Here is a 15,052-nt window from a genome sequence, read left to right as displayed (position 1 = left end):
GTGCCACAGTCAAAGGAATTGTCTGTTGTCCTCAAGAGAGAGGATTTTCTCAAGGCATAAACTTGTGGAACGGTACAGAAAGTCTTCTGCTGCTTTGAAGATCCCAACGAGCTGATTGGGATTATCAGTCTTGATAATCTGTAGACTGAAATGTTTAAAACTGACAGAACTCTTCCTAGAGTTGAATAGCTACCTAAACTGAGTGATCGGGTGAGAAGGGCCTTTCTCAAGAAGGTGAATAAGCAGCATTATTCGAAAGAGATCCTTCTAGAAATACAACCATCTCAGCAGAAATTCACCAACCAGACATTTTTGGTAGAGCTGCCAGAGAAAACCCATGTCTTAGTAAAAAGCAGCCTGGCCTGACTTTGCCAAAAGTCACCTGAAGAACTCTAAAACTTTGAAAAATAAAGTTCTCTGGTCTGATGAGACCAGACTGAACTATGTGGAATGAATACCAGGCATCCTGTTCGGAGGAAACCATGCAACATTCCTCAATTAGGCAAAACATGTATGGTGGGGGCAGCATCATGTTGTGGGAAAGTTTCCATCAACAGTAACTGTGAGTACAGTTAGCAAAGAAGTAAAGATGAATTTAGTAATGGACATTCTGGAGCAGTTTTAAACTCAGACTGGGGCAACGGTCTGTCTTCCAACAAGACGAAGACACCCAGTAAACATCCAAGACATCTAAGGAAGGACATATGGACGACTCTGTGAATGACCTTGTGTGAACGAGCCAGATCCTAGACTTGAATCCCATTGACCATCTCTAGATGGAACAGGAAGTCGCTTTGGTTCAGGTTCCAACCTGATGGAACTTTAGAGGCTCCCCAAAGAGAAATGAGCAAGAATTTGTTACATTCAGGAAGATGTCAATCTGTATTTATTGTCAAATGTGCATCGCCAACACTTTTGAGCAAATGCTGTGGTATTGCTAATAGTTTGTTCTGTACAATTAGAGCTAACAATAATATTTTGATGGATTCAATGGACCCTGTTATTGAACTCGAGCAGCAGCCCCAGTTGAATGTCATTGTAGCTGAGATGGCTCTCAATATCTAAAGGTTCACTGTTTTTTACATTTTATTTTTTCCTTCATTCCTATTTTACCATGTCTCATATTGTTCAATCTCACAGAGATGTGTAAACCAGCCTTTTCTTGATGCAAGAGGATCTCTATCCACACATCTTAGTTTGTTTGATTGTATTCCAGATGTGATTGTGTGAGTGAGTGAAACAAGAGAAGAGGGAGGCAGGCGATCAGATAGGAGTTGTTGGAATATGTGTATCAGTTGTATCTCAGCTGCGTGTGTGTGTGTGTGTGTGTGTTGATTGTATCTTCACCACATTGATAGCGGAGCTAACTCTGAACACGATATAAAACACGATACATTTTCCTGTAGGTGAGGAAACCCTGTGTATCTCCATCAGGCATATTTCACCCAGCCTTTGATGTTCTGATCAAACATTGTATCTGTGCCAGTTTTAATACTTCGGCCTCAGCAGAGTTTGGCCTGTTCCCGCTCCATGTTGAGCGCTGAGATGTGGCGTATAAGGCGAGCAGCGAGATCCAGACTGCAACCTGCCAAAGTGGCAGATGCTTTGATCCAAGATGGCCCCCTGAGAGCCAGCATGGATCCACAGTGTCTCAGGGCCAAGGCTGGATTCACAGACACAGTGTCATCACTGGCTGCCAGGGAAATTTACACCATTTGTCTCCATACAAAACAACATTCAGCAGTTTTTTCTTCTCTGAATATACAGAAAAGCCCATTTTGGTTTCAGCTTGTTGATGCATATTTATGTTGGAGTCTGACTGCCGGTCATTATTGGAGCGTTGATCATTCCGGACGTTTCCCATAAAACATGGTATGGTTTCAATATTTTGTGATTCTGAACAGTTGGATGTATTTTTTTTCTTTTCTGAATTTATGATTTTACAGTTGGTAAATAAAACTATTTAAAATATACTGAATCATAGTGTTTATAAAGTTTCTGGAAAAAAAAAATTCTATTGAAAAAGAGCTAGTAAAACTGTTTAGTTCAGAGTGCAGAATAAGTTTTGCATATTCTGTGCAGAATATGTGCCATATACTGGAATAAAGATATACTTAGGTCTTAGGGCTCCTTTATAAACACTTTAGTTCTTTTCAGAGATTATCAGGTGGATCAATGAATCCACCTGTCAGTCACCAGTCAGTCACCTGGCCCGTGACTGACTGGGCCATTCTGGTCTTTTCACTTTCTTTATCTGAAACTAAAGTTTCCTTGACTGTGTATAGGAGATTATAGCCTTGCTTGGAAACCTAGATTTGTTTCATCCTCAGAAAGCTCCAGTACATTTTTCCCTTCATCTTTCTTCCAGTTACGTAAAATCTGCTAGTGCTAACAGATTTTACAGAAATCTGCTAGCCCCAAAACACCATGTCATCACTTCTGACATGGTGTTTTGGGGATGAGGTGCAGAATCACTCATCCTCCAAATCCAAAAAATAATTTTTTGGCATCATCAGATCCAGACTATATTCTCCCTGCACTTCACTGGCTTGCCCAATTCTCCTGCAACAAACTTTAAGCAAGCTTCAACATGCTGATTCTTCAGCAGTGGAGTCTAATGCATTGAGTCAGAACAGAAACTGCTGCTGTTGAGGGAATTATTTATTGTTTTTTTGGGACAAACTTTCTGTTGACTATTTCCAGGTATTTCTGTAGCTCTCTTTAGATAATTTGTTTCATTTTTCTGTCAAAATCTTGTGAGGGGACCTGACTTGGTTATGGTGAAATGATGGCTCTGCACTTATAGATTATGACTCCAATGTCACTCACTGGACCATTCAGAAGATGAGAAATGCAGCTGTAACCATTTTTCATCATTAAGTTTACTCCTGTTTACTAAGGAGGACTCTTCGGTTTGACCAATTTTACCACTTCTTGGGAAACCTTTATTAAAATATTGCCCCTTGGTCAATATTACACCAGCTAATAGCACATAGCAACAGGAATGATTTCTAAATAATGACAAACTTGAGCTGCTTTCTTGTCTTTTTATATTGTTTGCACATCCTTACCGTCACATCATTCCAATTTTTTTACTCATGACTTTATTTGCGGAGTAATTTGATTTTATTTACATGGGTAAAATAAATATTTCAACTAAGAAAAATACTGAAGTGTTCAATACTTATTTCCCCACCTGGAACAATCATGTATTTCAGCAGGAATCATCGTTACATTGTTCATGCTCTGTCACTCAGTGAAACCACAGTGTTTGTCATCTAGGTTGGCATACTGAGGCGACCTCTCCACCAGCTGGCGCCTGAACACATGTCGTGACAGAATGAAAAGTTAAGGTGTGACCATCTTTGTCCAATGAAACTCTGTCTCTTTAAGAGTCAGGTGCCCTCTGGAGTTCAGAGGTCAACCCTGGAGAGGAGGATGCTGTGCAGCTCACCCCTCCATCTCTCTCCTCCTTCTATCCCGCTCTCTTTCTCCTTCTTAACCTTTCTTGTCCTCCTCCTCCCCTTTATCCCACGTTTCCTCTGACCTCCCTCGCTCTCTCTCCCCTCCCCGTCTTCATGAAATGCGCCGGGTGTTTGGCTGGTAGCTGCTGGCTGGCTAGCGGTGGGGGATATAGCTTTATAATCCCCCCTCGTCTTCCAACCCGCCTCGCCACAATGTCACAGGAGCTTAATATTTGCCATTATTATTTGCTTGTTTTATTTGACTTCGAGGCAGCACAATGACCTGTCAGCACAGGCTTTATCCCCCCTCCGAGTGTCGTCCATTTCAAAGTTGACTACAGTAATCCACGAGCCCCCGATTCCGCTTAAATCCTGAAGCTTCCTTTTCATTCTCTTTTTTTTTCTTTCCTCTCACTCCTCCGCTCCCTTTTCCTCCTAAATGAAATTACATACGTCTGCTGGCTCAGTGTATCACAAATGTCCACACACTCACCGGTGTCCGCACACAAATCCACACATCCTCCTTTTGTCATCAGTAAAGCTGTGGCCCAATACTCGCTGTGCCTAGTGATGAACAGTGGTGTGCATAGAGGGACTGGGGGTTTGACCAAAAATAACTCTGGTATCTTATTTAGATTGTTGTTGTTTTTTCAGCCATCAAATTTTATTTTGTAACAAGTTCAACTCAGATATTAGCTTTATTTTGTTCGGAACGTTTTACAAGTTTTACAATTCCAGTGGGATGAGTGGGAGATTCTTTTATTCTGCATGACCAGAAATATTTCCAAGCGTTCACATTTGTCGTTTTTGTCAGTGACAGGTGTAGGAGCCTTCTTTCAGCCAGCTGACTGGCAGTGTGCAGGGACAGATCCATAAAGTATACTCCAGCCACCCTGACGTCTCATTAAAAAGATCTTAAATACTGCAACAGAGACAGTGTAGTATGAAATTGTAGCATTTTTGAAAATTTAAAATGTTTCTATACCTTGACATCAGCAAACAGTCAATGCTGAGTCATGTTACATTCAGAATTAGTTTGAACCAGAGATGCACCAATAATTTGCTAAATACAGTAAAATCAGTTGCAAAACAAAGAGTTCCTGCTTTTTAAAAAAAATTCTACATCAGTGTCAATGAAAATCATCAACTTTTGTTATTTTGACAAACAACCTGCAGCTCCTTTTACAGAATATAGTCAGAACAATTTGGAATCACTTGTCATACAAAATAATGATATCATATTCTCTGATAGAAGAGGTTTATATGTTTTATGTCAGTTCCTGCTAATCCTGTTGCATTCTATATATGTTTTTCAAAAGCTGTTGCAGGACAAGATTGAAAACGTCTCAGGGTCTCCATTCAGCGTGCTTTGTCTGTATCAGCTGTTCGCGACCCATTGCATCTTGTAAGAAAGTTACCGTGTGGCGCTTTAGCCCCAGGCATGGGTGTAGCTTACAGTAGCCATGCAGCTAAACTATGCTAGCTCTCTGTGAGCTGAGAAGGCGTCCCACCGAATGCCAGAGAGTCCCAGAGCCATGTTTTTGTTTGTGTTTTATTTTTAATGCCCGCTGAGTGATTGGTGGGATATGTATTGCTCTACAGTGAGAGGCTTTGCTCTTTAAAGGCGCTAAATCGGCGAGTTAATCCCACCCCGACTGAAGCCGTCGACACGGTGGGAACGTAGACGAGAGGTATGCTCAGATGCAGAAAGAGATCCAACACGTCAAGTCTGTTGTAGGTTTATCCGGCGCATGGGGATCACACCCATGCTGGAAGAGGGTGTTTTATCACCCACACCTTTTTAAGTGAGATAGTTAAACTCCTTCACTTTTTCCTCCAGTTTGGCTCAAAGACTGAATCTGAGAGTGCAGTGAGACTGGTTTTGGTGCATATGTCTATGTACGCAAACATTTTGTACCGTGTTTCTTAAAATCTCATGAGTGTTCGCTCAGGACATTCAGCTCTGATGAACTCTTGCTCCACTTGCTGTGTGCATGCCTCAACTGTGACTCCTGCTCCTTATGTATGGAAAGTCAGGAGGTCCAAAAAACCTGCAATATCTGATGTCTTTCACTCGCAAAGTACATTTGTAATAGGGATGCACCAATAAATTGACCCCAATTTCCTTAATTTTGGGAGGTCGGTGATCAGCTGGTACTTATATGTGAAACCGATCTTAACTACCTCAGCAAAGGTCTAAAAATCAACCTCTGTCCTCTTTTGCTTTGCAATGAGAGAGGTTTATCTGACAGATCGGCCCACCAGGTCATGTCTGCACATTCGCAGTTAACAATAGTCATCCCACTGTTACCAACTCAGTGACTTTCTTGCTATATTTAGCAACATTTCAGACAAAAAAAAACTGTATCCACCTAAAACATAATGTCAGACTTCTTAAAGATTGATGATCAGCCAGAAAACTACAATCAGTGCACCCTGTTTTTTTTTAACATTCAAACACCTGTGTTCAAAACTCAAAGCCACTCACAGACAGTTGGTTTCATCTGATCAAAGTAGTCATTGGGTCAAAAAGCAATCGCAAAAAAGCACAGCCCCAAGTGGCAGGAAATAAACAATAAGATTCAATTATCAAGTACCACGTACATTAAATTTAATACACTTGATTTATTTAGCCTAAGAATATATAGGTGACCATAAAAATATGTTTACTTTTTGCATTTCAGGTAATATTTCAAAACTTCTTGAGCTTCTATGTAAAATATTTCCGTTTTAAATTTTTAGTGATAGACCAAGTCAAAGTTGTTCAAACCCTGGACTTCTGAAAGGATTGCTATGTCACTGCTGGGTCTGTTTTACAAAGATTTTGCAAGTTGTGATGCTTCCAAATGATTGATTGATTAAGTTTTTTTTTTTTTTTTTTTTTTGCTTTTCAGGAAACAACAAGGAGGAGGAAGAGGCCATGATGCAGGAGTGGTTCATGCTGGTCAACAAGAAGAACGCCCTGATTAGGAGACAGAACCAGCTCTCTCTGCTGTACGTACTCATTCCCTCCTGCACATTTATGTGTTTCACACAGTAGAAACCTGGAAGCATCTCCCCCCGGTATCAAACCCACCGGATGAAACCCGTTTAAGCCGCAGGAGGCCGGCGTGTCCTCGCGACTCCATTCAGCCGCTCTGTCTATCCGCTCATTGATTTACATGTGGAAAGGATATGAAATCAATAGAAATGTGGCAATCACCACTCTATCTCTAGTCTCTTTGTATGTGGTCAGCTGCGACAGGTGGAGACGCGCGCACGCACACACATTTACGCAGCCACACACACACTGGCTTTTTCTCCATATGCAGGATTTCAAAGAGAGTGAGTGGCTGGGAGATTGAAGTATTCATAATCACATTATATCGTGGGAAAGGGGAGGCTTTTAAAGTGGCCAATTGACAGAAGGGCTGATTATTAGCCCTTTCTGTTCTCTCTTTATGGGGCCAAGGAGAAAAGGCGGCTGTGAAGGACAAATTCTATTAGGGGCTGAATTAGCTCATTTTTTAATATGGCTGAAAGAGGGAAGAATTCAATTTGAGACACACACACACGAACCCCACGCTAAAACACGTACCTGTCGCCACGCTTCCCTTTAATTCCTCGTTTCTTCTTCGCAAACACTTTGACCCAGGGCTGTGTGAGAGCGCCACCAGTATCAGTTATGTGCAGTAGATTATTGCGAGGCAGGAGAAGGTTCGGGCGAGTGGCCGAATCGATGTTTATTGCAGGTTTCTTTAAGTACTTAATGATTTAGTCATTAACATATTGATGAACTATGTGTGTGTGTGTTTTTGCTCTAACTTGCCGCAGGGAGAAAGAGCACGATCTGGAGAGACGGTTCGAGCTGCTCAACAGGGAGCTGAGAGCCATGCTGGCCATCGAGGGTAAGACTCACTTCAGCTGGATTTTATCTCCCAGTTTAACGTTAAGGTTTTATTTTGCCGCTTTTATACGGGAAACAATAAAGTTAACCAAATTAGCCCTTATTATTATGCTAAAATGCCACAGTTTTAATAGTATAATGAAAACATTGTCTAAATTGCTTTTGTTTAAAACAAAAAGAGGAATGATTACTCCTGCCACTGCCTAAATAATATAGATTCCTACTGTTTTAATAATGATGCATTAACATTTGATATTTAGATTTTATTACAAAGACAGATATGGAATAAATGCCAGAGCTAAATGTAGTTTTTTTCCAGTGCTTATTGCTCTGAACATTATAGCTTTTTGAACGTGCTAATTTTACCAAGCTTTTAACAAGCTGGGTACTTAATCAGACCCTTTGCTAAGGCACAGCTGCTTAGCAAAGATCCTACTTTCTTTTAGCCTCCTGACCAAAAGGTCTCAGCAACAGGTGGGGAGGGGTGCTGCTGTGTTGAGACCAGTACAGAACGCACAAGAACTGAGAAATGTTAGAAAACCAAACGAAATTCTCTCCGATGAGAGGTTCACAAAAGGTTAAGTGTAAGACCGCAGGCTTCTCTCGCATAGTAACTCCTTCCTCCTTATATTTCTGACTAATATTGAAAGTAGTTTTACTAAAATGACATGTCAACAACAAGCTTTCTTGTGATTTTGATGATTATGTCTTATAGGTGATTAAAACCCAACATTCAGCGTCTCAGAAACGTAGAATATTGTGAAAAAGTGAAATGTGGTGCCACACATTCATCTGATTTTATTTTCCAGCAGGACTTGGTACTGGTCCACACTGCAAATTGTACCAAGAGATGATTTAATAACCATCGTGGTACTGTGCTTGATTGGCCAGAAAACTCCTATGACCTTTAACCCCATAGAGGTTACTAAAAAAATAAAGATGGGAGACACCAGACCTGAAGGCAGCGATGAAAGCAATCTGGACTTCTTTTTCAGAAGCCTGACATCTCCATTTTGAAATACAGTTTTTAAAAATTGATTTTATGTAATATTTCAGTTTTCTGAGACACTCAATTTTGGGTTTTCACTTTCTGTAAGCCAACAAAATTACAAGGAATAAAGGCTTGAATTGTTGCTCTCTATGGTTAATGAATCTATATTGTAGATGAGTTTCACTTTCTGGAATAAGTGACAACACATTTTTGAATTTCTTTTGCAGTATTTTTGTTTGTTTGTTTCAGGCATTAAAGCAACATTAAGCTGATTGAAAACTTGTGTATACCTTAGTACTGCTAACCAGCCCATGTCTCGCCCAGTCATTGTTGGTCTCTTGTGTTTTTTCGAGTCGTGCTCAGCCTTCCTTCCTTCATTCGTTTTGGGCCTGAAGCAGAACTATTTAAATTCTGCATCTGTTTCTTGATGAGGATTAAGATGTGAGGGATTTCACTCTGTGATACTTGATCAATGCTATCTGTTTCCTAGCCAGACCTGACTAGCTGAGGCCTGATTTGAAATCTGGCCACAGCTGCATCGAGAGAAGGGTGTGTGCAGCGCGAAACAGCAGTTTTAATACCAAAAGCCTGTTTAAATGCACGGCTAACGGAGAGAAAGCAGCCATTGTGTCGCATCAAAGTTGTCGCAGGGCCAGGGAAGTTTAATCCCCTTCGACTGCATCCTATGTGGGGAAAATGAACCTTTTGCCAATCAATGCTAATTGATTTTACTTTTCGACATTGACCACCACCACCACCCTCTTTCCACAAACCCTCCCGGCCTTTGGACAGCCATTGTAATTTCAGCGGGCACCTGATAAGCTACCTGCTCCATAATAAATCAATTGTAATTAGCAAGAAAGGCGGTCCAAGCTGTTTTGGGGGGGTGGGGGTGATGAAAGGGAGGAGAAGGAAGGAGAAAGAGGGGCGCGCATGCGTATCCAAACTGCACCCCTTTACATCCATGTCCGCTGCATCTTTTCTCTGCTTCTTATTGGTGTGAACGCTGGAAAAGATTCACCCACCTCTTTGGTTCAAACTCTGTTTATTTTGTTCTCTTTCAACCATTCAGTCTTTACAACTTTCAGCTCATATCGATAATTTTCTACTCGACTAGAAACATGCAACGTTTACTAAAAACGTATTTTCTCTTAATATTCCACATTTGTCTCAGTAAACTTTCTCCTTCAACAGACTTTTCTGAACAATCATACTCTATTTAATGTTCTATTACCGCTAAAAAAACAAATCACGATTGCAGACTGCGATACATTGTATACGTTTTTCATATCGGTCGCAATCGATGATTGAGTCTTTTTGTTTTAAATATCTGAAATACTTCTAAACTGGTGACATGACCTTTCCTGTTTTATCCAGTCTTCTCCGCTCCACGCCGTTACTTTTATTTTTACGCAGTTATGAGGCAAGGCGGCCAAACCTGAAACTGCTGCTGTGCCAGTTACTCGGCAGGTCGTTGCTAGGTAACCAAAGCGTGAGTGAGTTAGTTGATGTTGCTTATCTGGTTGTGAGAAGTTGAGCAGCTAAAATCTGTCCTTTGCCTACATCCCCCAGAATGCTGTGCGGTTCTGGTTCGGAGTTTAATGAATTATCAAATATTATTTCAAATGTGTCTATTGCAATATATGTTGTTATTGATTAATTGTCCAGCCCTATGTTCACTTTTCTAATTCTTTTCTGGTCTTCTCTGTGCCCCCTTTAATCAATCCATCAATCAATCAATGCAGTTTATTTGTGCAGCACATTTCAGCACCAAGGCAGTTCAAAGTGCTTCACGTCATGAAAACGTAAAAACATCAAACACGTCATACAGTGCAAACCAGCTACAGATGTTACATTTTGTCAAGTGCCATCGTTAAAATCAATACAAATTAAATATGTTGGTCGATGTCCCAGTTATTATGTTCAGTGTTTTACGCCTGCACTCAGTTTCCAGGTGTTTTGTCTCGTTAAACGAGCGCGGCCCTGAGTGGACGACTCTTTATATATCAGGTTTGTCTGACGTGCCCACATTTGTATGTGTGTGTAGTGTGGGAGCAGAGATAGTGTGTTGGGGTGTGTGTGCGTGTGTGTGTGTGTGTGTGTGTGTGTGTGTGTGTGTGTGTGTGTGTGTGTGTGTGTGTGTGTGTGTGTGTGTGTGTGTGTGTGTGTGTGTGTGTGTGTGTGTGTGTGAAGAGGTGCTGTGTGTCGTGTCACTGCCATCCTCGCCGCCTTCATGTGGACATGTTGGATTTGCAGCCGACTAACTTATCAGCCGGCCTTATTTTCCTCCCTAAGGGAAGCACTTAACATTCAGCGGCTCTTCCTTTTCTGCAGCAGACACAGATAGTCCTGAGCTGCTGGCAGGAAGGCTGCCGACGATCTGTCAGCGTCCGTGTGTTTGTGTCCACCTCTGAGTGTGTGTGTATGGGAGCACACAGGTGTGTAGTTTTTATTTGGTGCTCGGGCGGGTCTATTGAGCAGTGGTCGGGAGTGCGAGTAATTGCTGATTTGGTTGGCCAGTCAATGACACAGACAGACAGAGATGAGAGAAGGTGAGAGAAAAACACATCTGTGATCCACCTGCCCTGACACTCACACACCCTGCTGGGAAAAATATATGCCTGCAGTCAGTCAAACACTCCTCCATCTGTCACACCGGATGCTGCGACTGCACGCGCAAACTGCAGAAGAGCTCAAAGAGTGGGGAAAATATGCAAACAAGGAGTAAAATCTCTGAAAAGATAAACATTTGAGTTTGAGATCAGGAGGTTTTCTCTACCACTTGATTTAGCAGAAGTACATTTGATTCTGTTTTAAATACCAGTGATACAAAACTGTCTTACTGTCAGAGCAGAGAGGTGAGGACAGGGGAGTCCAAACGTTTTGTCCTGTGGGGCAAAATTGTCGAGCCAAAAATTCTCACGATCCAAAAAAAAACAACAAAAAAAAGTGAACCAATTTTTATAGATATATTTTTTTGTGATAGACGTTATTTATCCTAGATCCAAAACTTAACATTAATTTTACACATTTGCGGTACTAAGAGAAAAGCATCTAGTTTTCTGTTTCTTTTAGGCCCAATTTACCACATTTATGTTCCGTAACAAGAACAAGATTTCAGTTGCTTTTTTTCGATGCTAAGGCTAGCTGGCACACCAGAAAGGCGGTTCGCCCAGGGCGCCAAACAGACTGGGACCGCAGCCGAGTGTGAAAGAAACTAAGGTTCAGTTTGATGCAGATCAGGTGTGAAACTCTTTGACATTCAGAGAGAAACTGCTGCGTAGTGAGCAGTGATGGCATAGTTACTTTGACAAAGTAACTTTAATCAGATTACTGATTACTCCTTGAAAAAGTAACTTAGTTAGATTACTGACTACTTGATTTGGAAAGTAACTAAGTTACATTAAAGGTAACTTTTTTTAGTTACTTTCAGCAGCTGCTAACAACAACAATGTGAAAATTACATTGATCTTTGAAAAAACTTAATTGCAAGTTATTTTATAATGGTAACATCAACAATGTGTCTCCACTTATAAGGTTGAACTGAAGAGGAGATTTTTTAATGGTTACAACAAAACAAAGAACCCGTTAGTAATGTGTGTGTTTTTGTGTGGTCCACTATTGTCTGGAAAACTCTAAGAAGGATTTTAAAGCCCCTATCCTCCCCCCAGCCTCCAGCCTGTCTGTTACGGCCCTGCGTTTGGTGTCAGAGCTCAGAGCTCCTCCTGCGGCTCCACAACTCAGATGGCTGCTGCACAGATTTGTGACACTTATCTTAATATTAATAATTATAATGGCGTTTAGTTGCACAACTTTACGGACTCGTTCATTGGTGGCTGTTTTCACGTTTATTGCGCTGTTCATATTAGTCTCGATGTTTGCAATTTTCTGGGTAGCTTGATGTAATTCACAGGTAATTTATTAACTTGACATTAACAGAGACACAGCGGGACGGATCATCCAGGAAATGATGGACAGGGAGAGTCTGACTAAAACTACCTTAATGACGGACAAATTCTGGGATTTCTTATGAGTCTCTGCTTATTTCCAAGCCCAAATGAGCAACTTCACGTTCAAAAACAAGCCCAAAAAGGCGCAACCCGCGACTCATTAAATTTGCAAGCCCAAAGCCGCTTATAATAATCGGACTAATCGGTGACAGAAACTCAAAACAGTTCCTGTTTTTCTACCAACAAATGCGCATCTCTCTCTTCCCTCCATTGTTCACATTGGTCACTCGACAAGACGCGTAGAGGAAATACAGTTAAATTCCAAAAAAAGACAGTAACGCACAGTGATTTCTATAAGTAACTGTAGTCTGACTGCTGGATTTGAAATGGCAACGAGTTAGATTACTCGTTACTGAAAAAAGTTTTCCGACGTCAGTAACGTGTTACTGACATCACTGGTAGTGAGACATCAGGGCAAGCGAAGATCTCCAGCCTGCTGCTGATGTCATTCTGAGCATGCTCAGTGATAACCACCTCTTTGCACCATGTTGGGGTGATGCCAGGCGGGGAAACGCCATCTGTATGCCACACTCTCATCTCCCTGCCGCAAAATTGATCCACCATGCCCTCTTTATCTGCTTACCGACTCACACCTATGTTTGGATACACACACACACACAAAGCGGTGTCTTGGCTCGCTGTAAAGAACTGTGTGTGTGTTTTAAAGTGGACACCCTCTTGCTGTATAAAAGGGATTTATGCATAGCTGGGTCCCTGAGTTTTTCCTGTTACGGTTTGATATGATAAGCCTTTTTTTATACGTTTAAAATCAATATGTAATCCTATGCAAGAGCTTATCCCTCTCCACACACACACGCCCCACGTCATTTGTAAATCTATTTGGGCTTTGTAACACATCGGGGCGGTGTGCTTCAGACCCTGATTGATTAGGTGCACTATGCAATCCGATCACATGGGCGACTTTTGATGATGTTACCGACTCTTTCAGCGCCGAGTCGACTGAAACCGATGACAACAAACGTCTTTATGGGGAATCACAGACGGCCTGTTATTAGTTACAATTAGATATGATTGAAATCATTTACATGTTGGATCTTCCAGCAGTGAATGTTCTGAATCCTGCAGGTCGTCCAGCTTCACGCCTGGTTTCAAATGTTTTCTAGATATACAAATCAGATTCTTTCTTTACAAACTGTAGCTGGTGTCAAGGTTTTCAAAGCACGTTCCTTCACATTGTTCCTACAGCCCAGTTTTTTAAAGTATAGAGATTCGTCAAATCAGTGAAAACTCTGTTAGTAGAGCGCAGCATTGCACCTTCCCCACCTGTTGCTGTGGACTACACATTAATAAGAAGGGTGCTTGTTATTGTGTAGAAAATTGCTTCTTTTCAGTTTTGAGCAAAATAAGTTAATGCTGAGCAGTTTTGTAAATTTATTTTGTAAATACCGTAACACTGTGGTATTTTCTAATCTCACACCAGCCCAGGTTTAATCTGATCTCACATCTGGATGACAATGTTCTCTGGATTTGTCCTGGATAATACAAAACATTCCAGATCGTAAACCTAATCAGATTCACATCTATAAGTTGGAAAATCTTTCTATTCATGATTCTTATTGATGCTTCCTTTTGTTTCCTAATAAGTTTTCTGCAGCTAGCTGCAACGTTGGTGGAAAACTTTATTTTCTCAAACACTCGTTTATGCCTGCATCAGTAAAGTTTACTTTAAAAATGCTAAAAAAAAAAAAAAAATTCTGTCAAAGATTGTTTGTATATATATATATATATATATATATATATATATATATATATATATATATATACTGTATATATGAAATTGTGTAAGTTACACCTTTGCTGTATGAAGACAAAAATGTTTTTCCCAGCTGTTTTCTATTGATTTTAATGGATTTATGATGTGTAAAAATCTATTTAAAATATATATAAAAATATATAAAATATATATAAAATGGAAGTTGTCTATAAAGTATAATCTGTTAAGGCTCAACAAAAAGCACATTTTCATATTTAATTCTATTTTCTGCATCATTGATATGGAATTATTGTTTCTGGATCAAAGCAGTTTGTATTGTTTAGAATAACTTAGTAAAAAGTATCGTCTTTCTAATGGCATCGGTTGGAGTGATGATGTTGACACTTTGTTTTCAACTCTATTTGAAATGTTACAAATCTTGTTGCATGTTCCAAACTGAATCGGTCTTGGAAAGAAGTCGTGGTTTTGTGTGAAACTGCAGAACTTTTTCAGGCCTAGCTTGATTTTTCTAAACTTGAACTCCTGAAGAGATTCTATCAACAAACGTTAGTTTTTCTCTCCGTCACATTTTGATGCAGCGGAAGGATCTGTTTTGATCTACCAGACGTTTTTCCTTTGCCTGTCGTCTTTCTTTTACTTCACTGACACGTTTTGTCTCCTGACTCCCGCTCGGCCTTCTCCCAGCCCCAGCCTTACGGGGCCTTTTTTTTTTTTTTCCCCCGCAGAAGTGGGATGAGGGACGACGGGGAATCCGTTGATATTTCAGCGCTTGTGGCTTGTAAAAAATTCTCAGGAGCTTTGCTGCTTTGACGTTTTGTCGTCGCGTTTGGTTTGTGCCGGAGAGCGAGGCAGGCGGCTGCCTGCCGGACAGTCTCGCCGGGCTTCGGACCAGTTTGCGCTCTTGAATAAATTTAGCGGCGGTGAGAGCCGTGGTGTGTGTGTGTGTGTGGAGGGGGGGGGGCGCGC

At 40.9% G+C, this 15,052-nt stretch overlaps 1 protein-coding gene across 9 annotated transcripts in view; it reads left to right on the top strand.

Annotated features, from left to right (window-relative positions):
- Window positions 1-15,052, top strand: part of ehbp1 (EH domain binding protein 1) — a 163,632-nt gene that overhangs the window by 144,797 nt on the left and 3,783 nt on the right. For all 9 annotated transcript variants that reach the window (XM_023327204.1, XM_023327199.1, XM_023327198.1 and 6 more), the window contains 2 exons: window positions 6,359-6,458; window positions 7,278-7,351. In XM_023327204.1, the coding sequence (XP_023182972.1) occupies window positions 6,359-6,458; window positions 7,278-7,351 (174 nt within the window). The remainder of the gene's footprint in view (window positions 1-6,358; window positions 6,459-7,277; window positions 7,352-15,052) is intronic.

This window comes from Xiphophorus maculatus, chromosome 22 (assembly GCF_002775205.1).
Source record: "Xiphophorus maculatus strain JP 163 A chromosome 22, X_maculatus-5.0-male, whole genome shotgun sequence".
NCBI lineage: Eukaryota > Metazoa > Chordata > Actinopteri > Cyprinodontiformes > Poeciliidae > Xiphophorus > Xiphophorus maculatus.
This window is presented reverse-complemented; position numbering and strand designations above follow the sequence as displayed.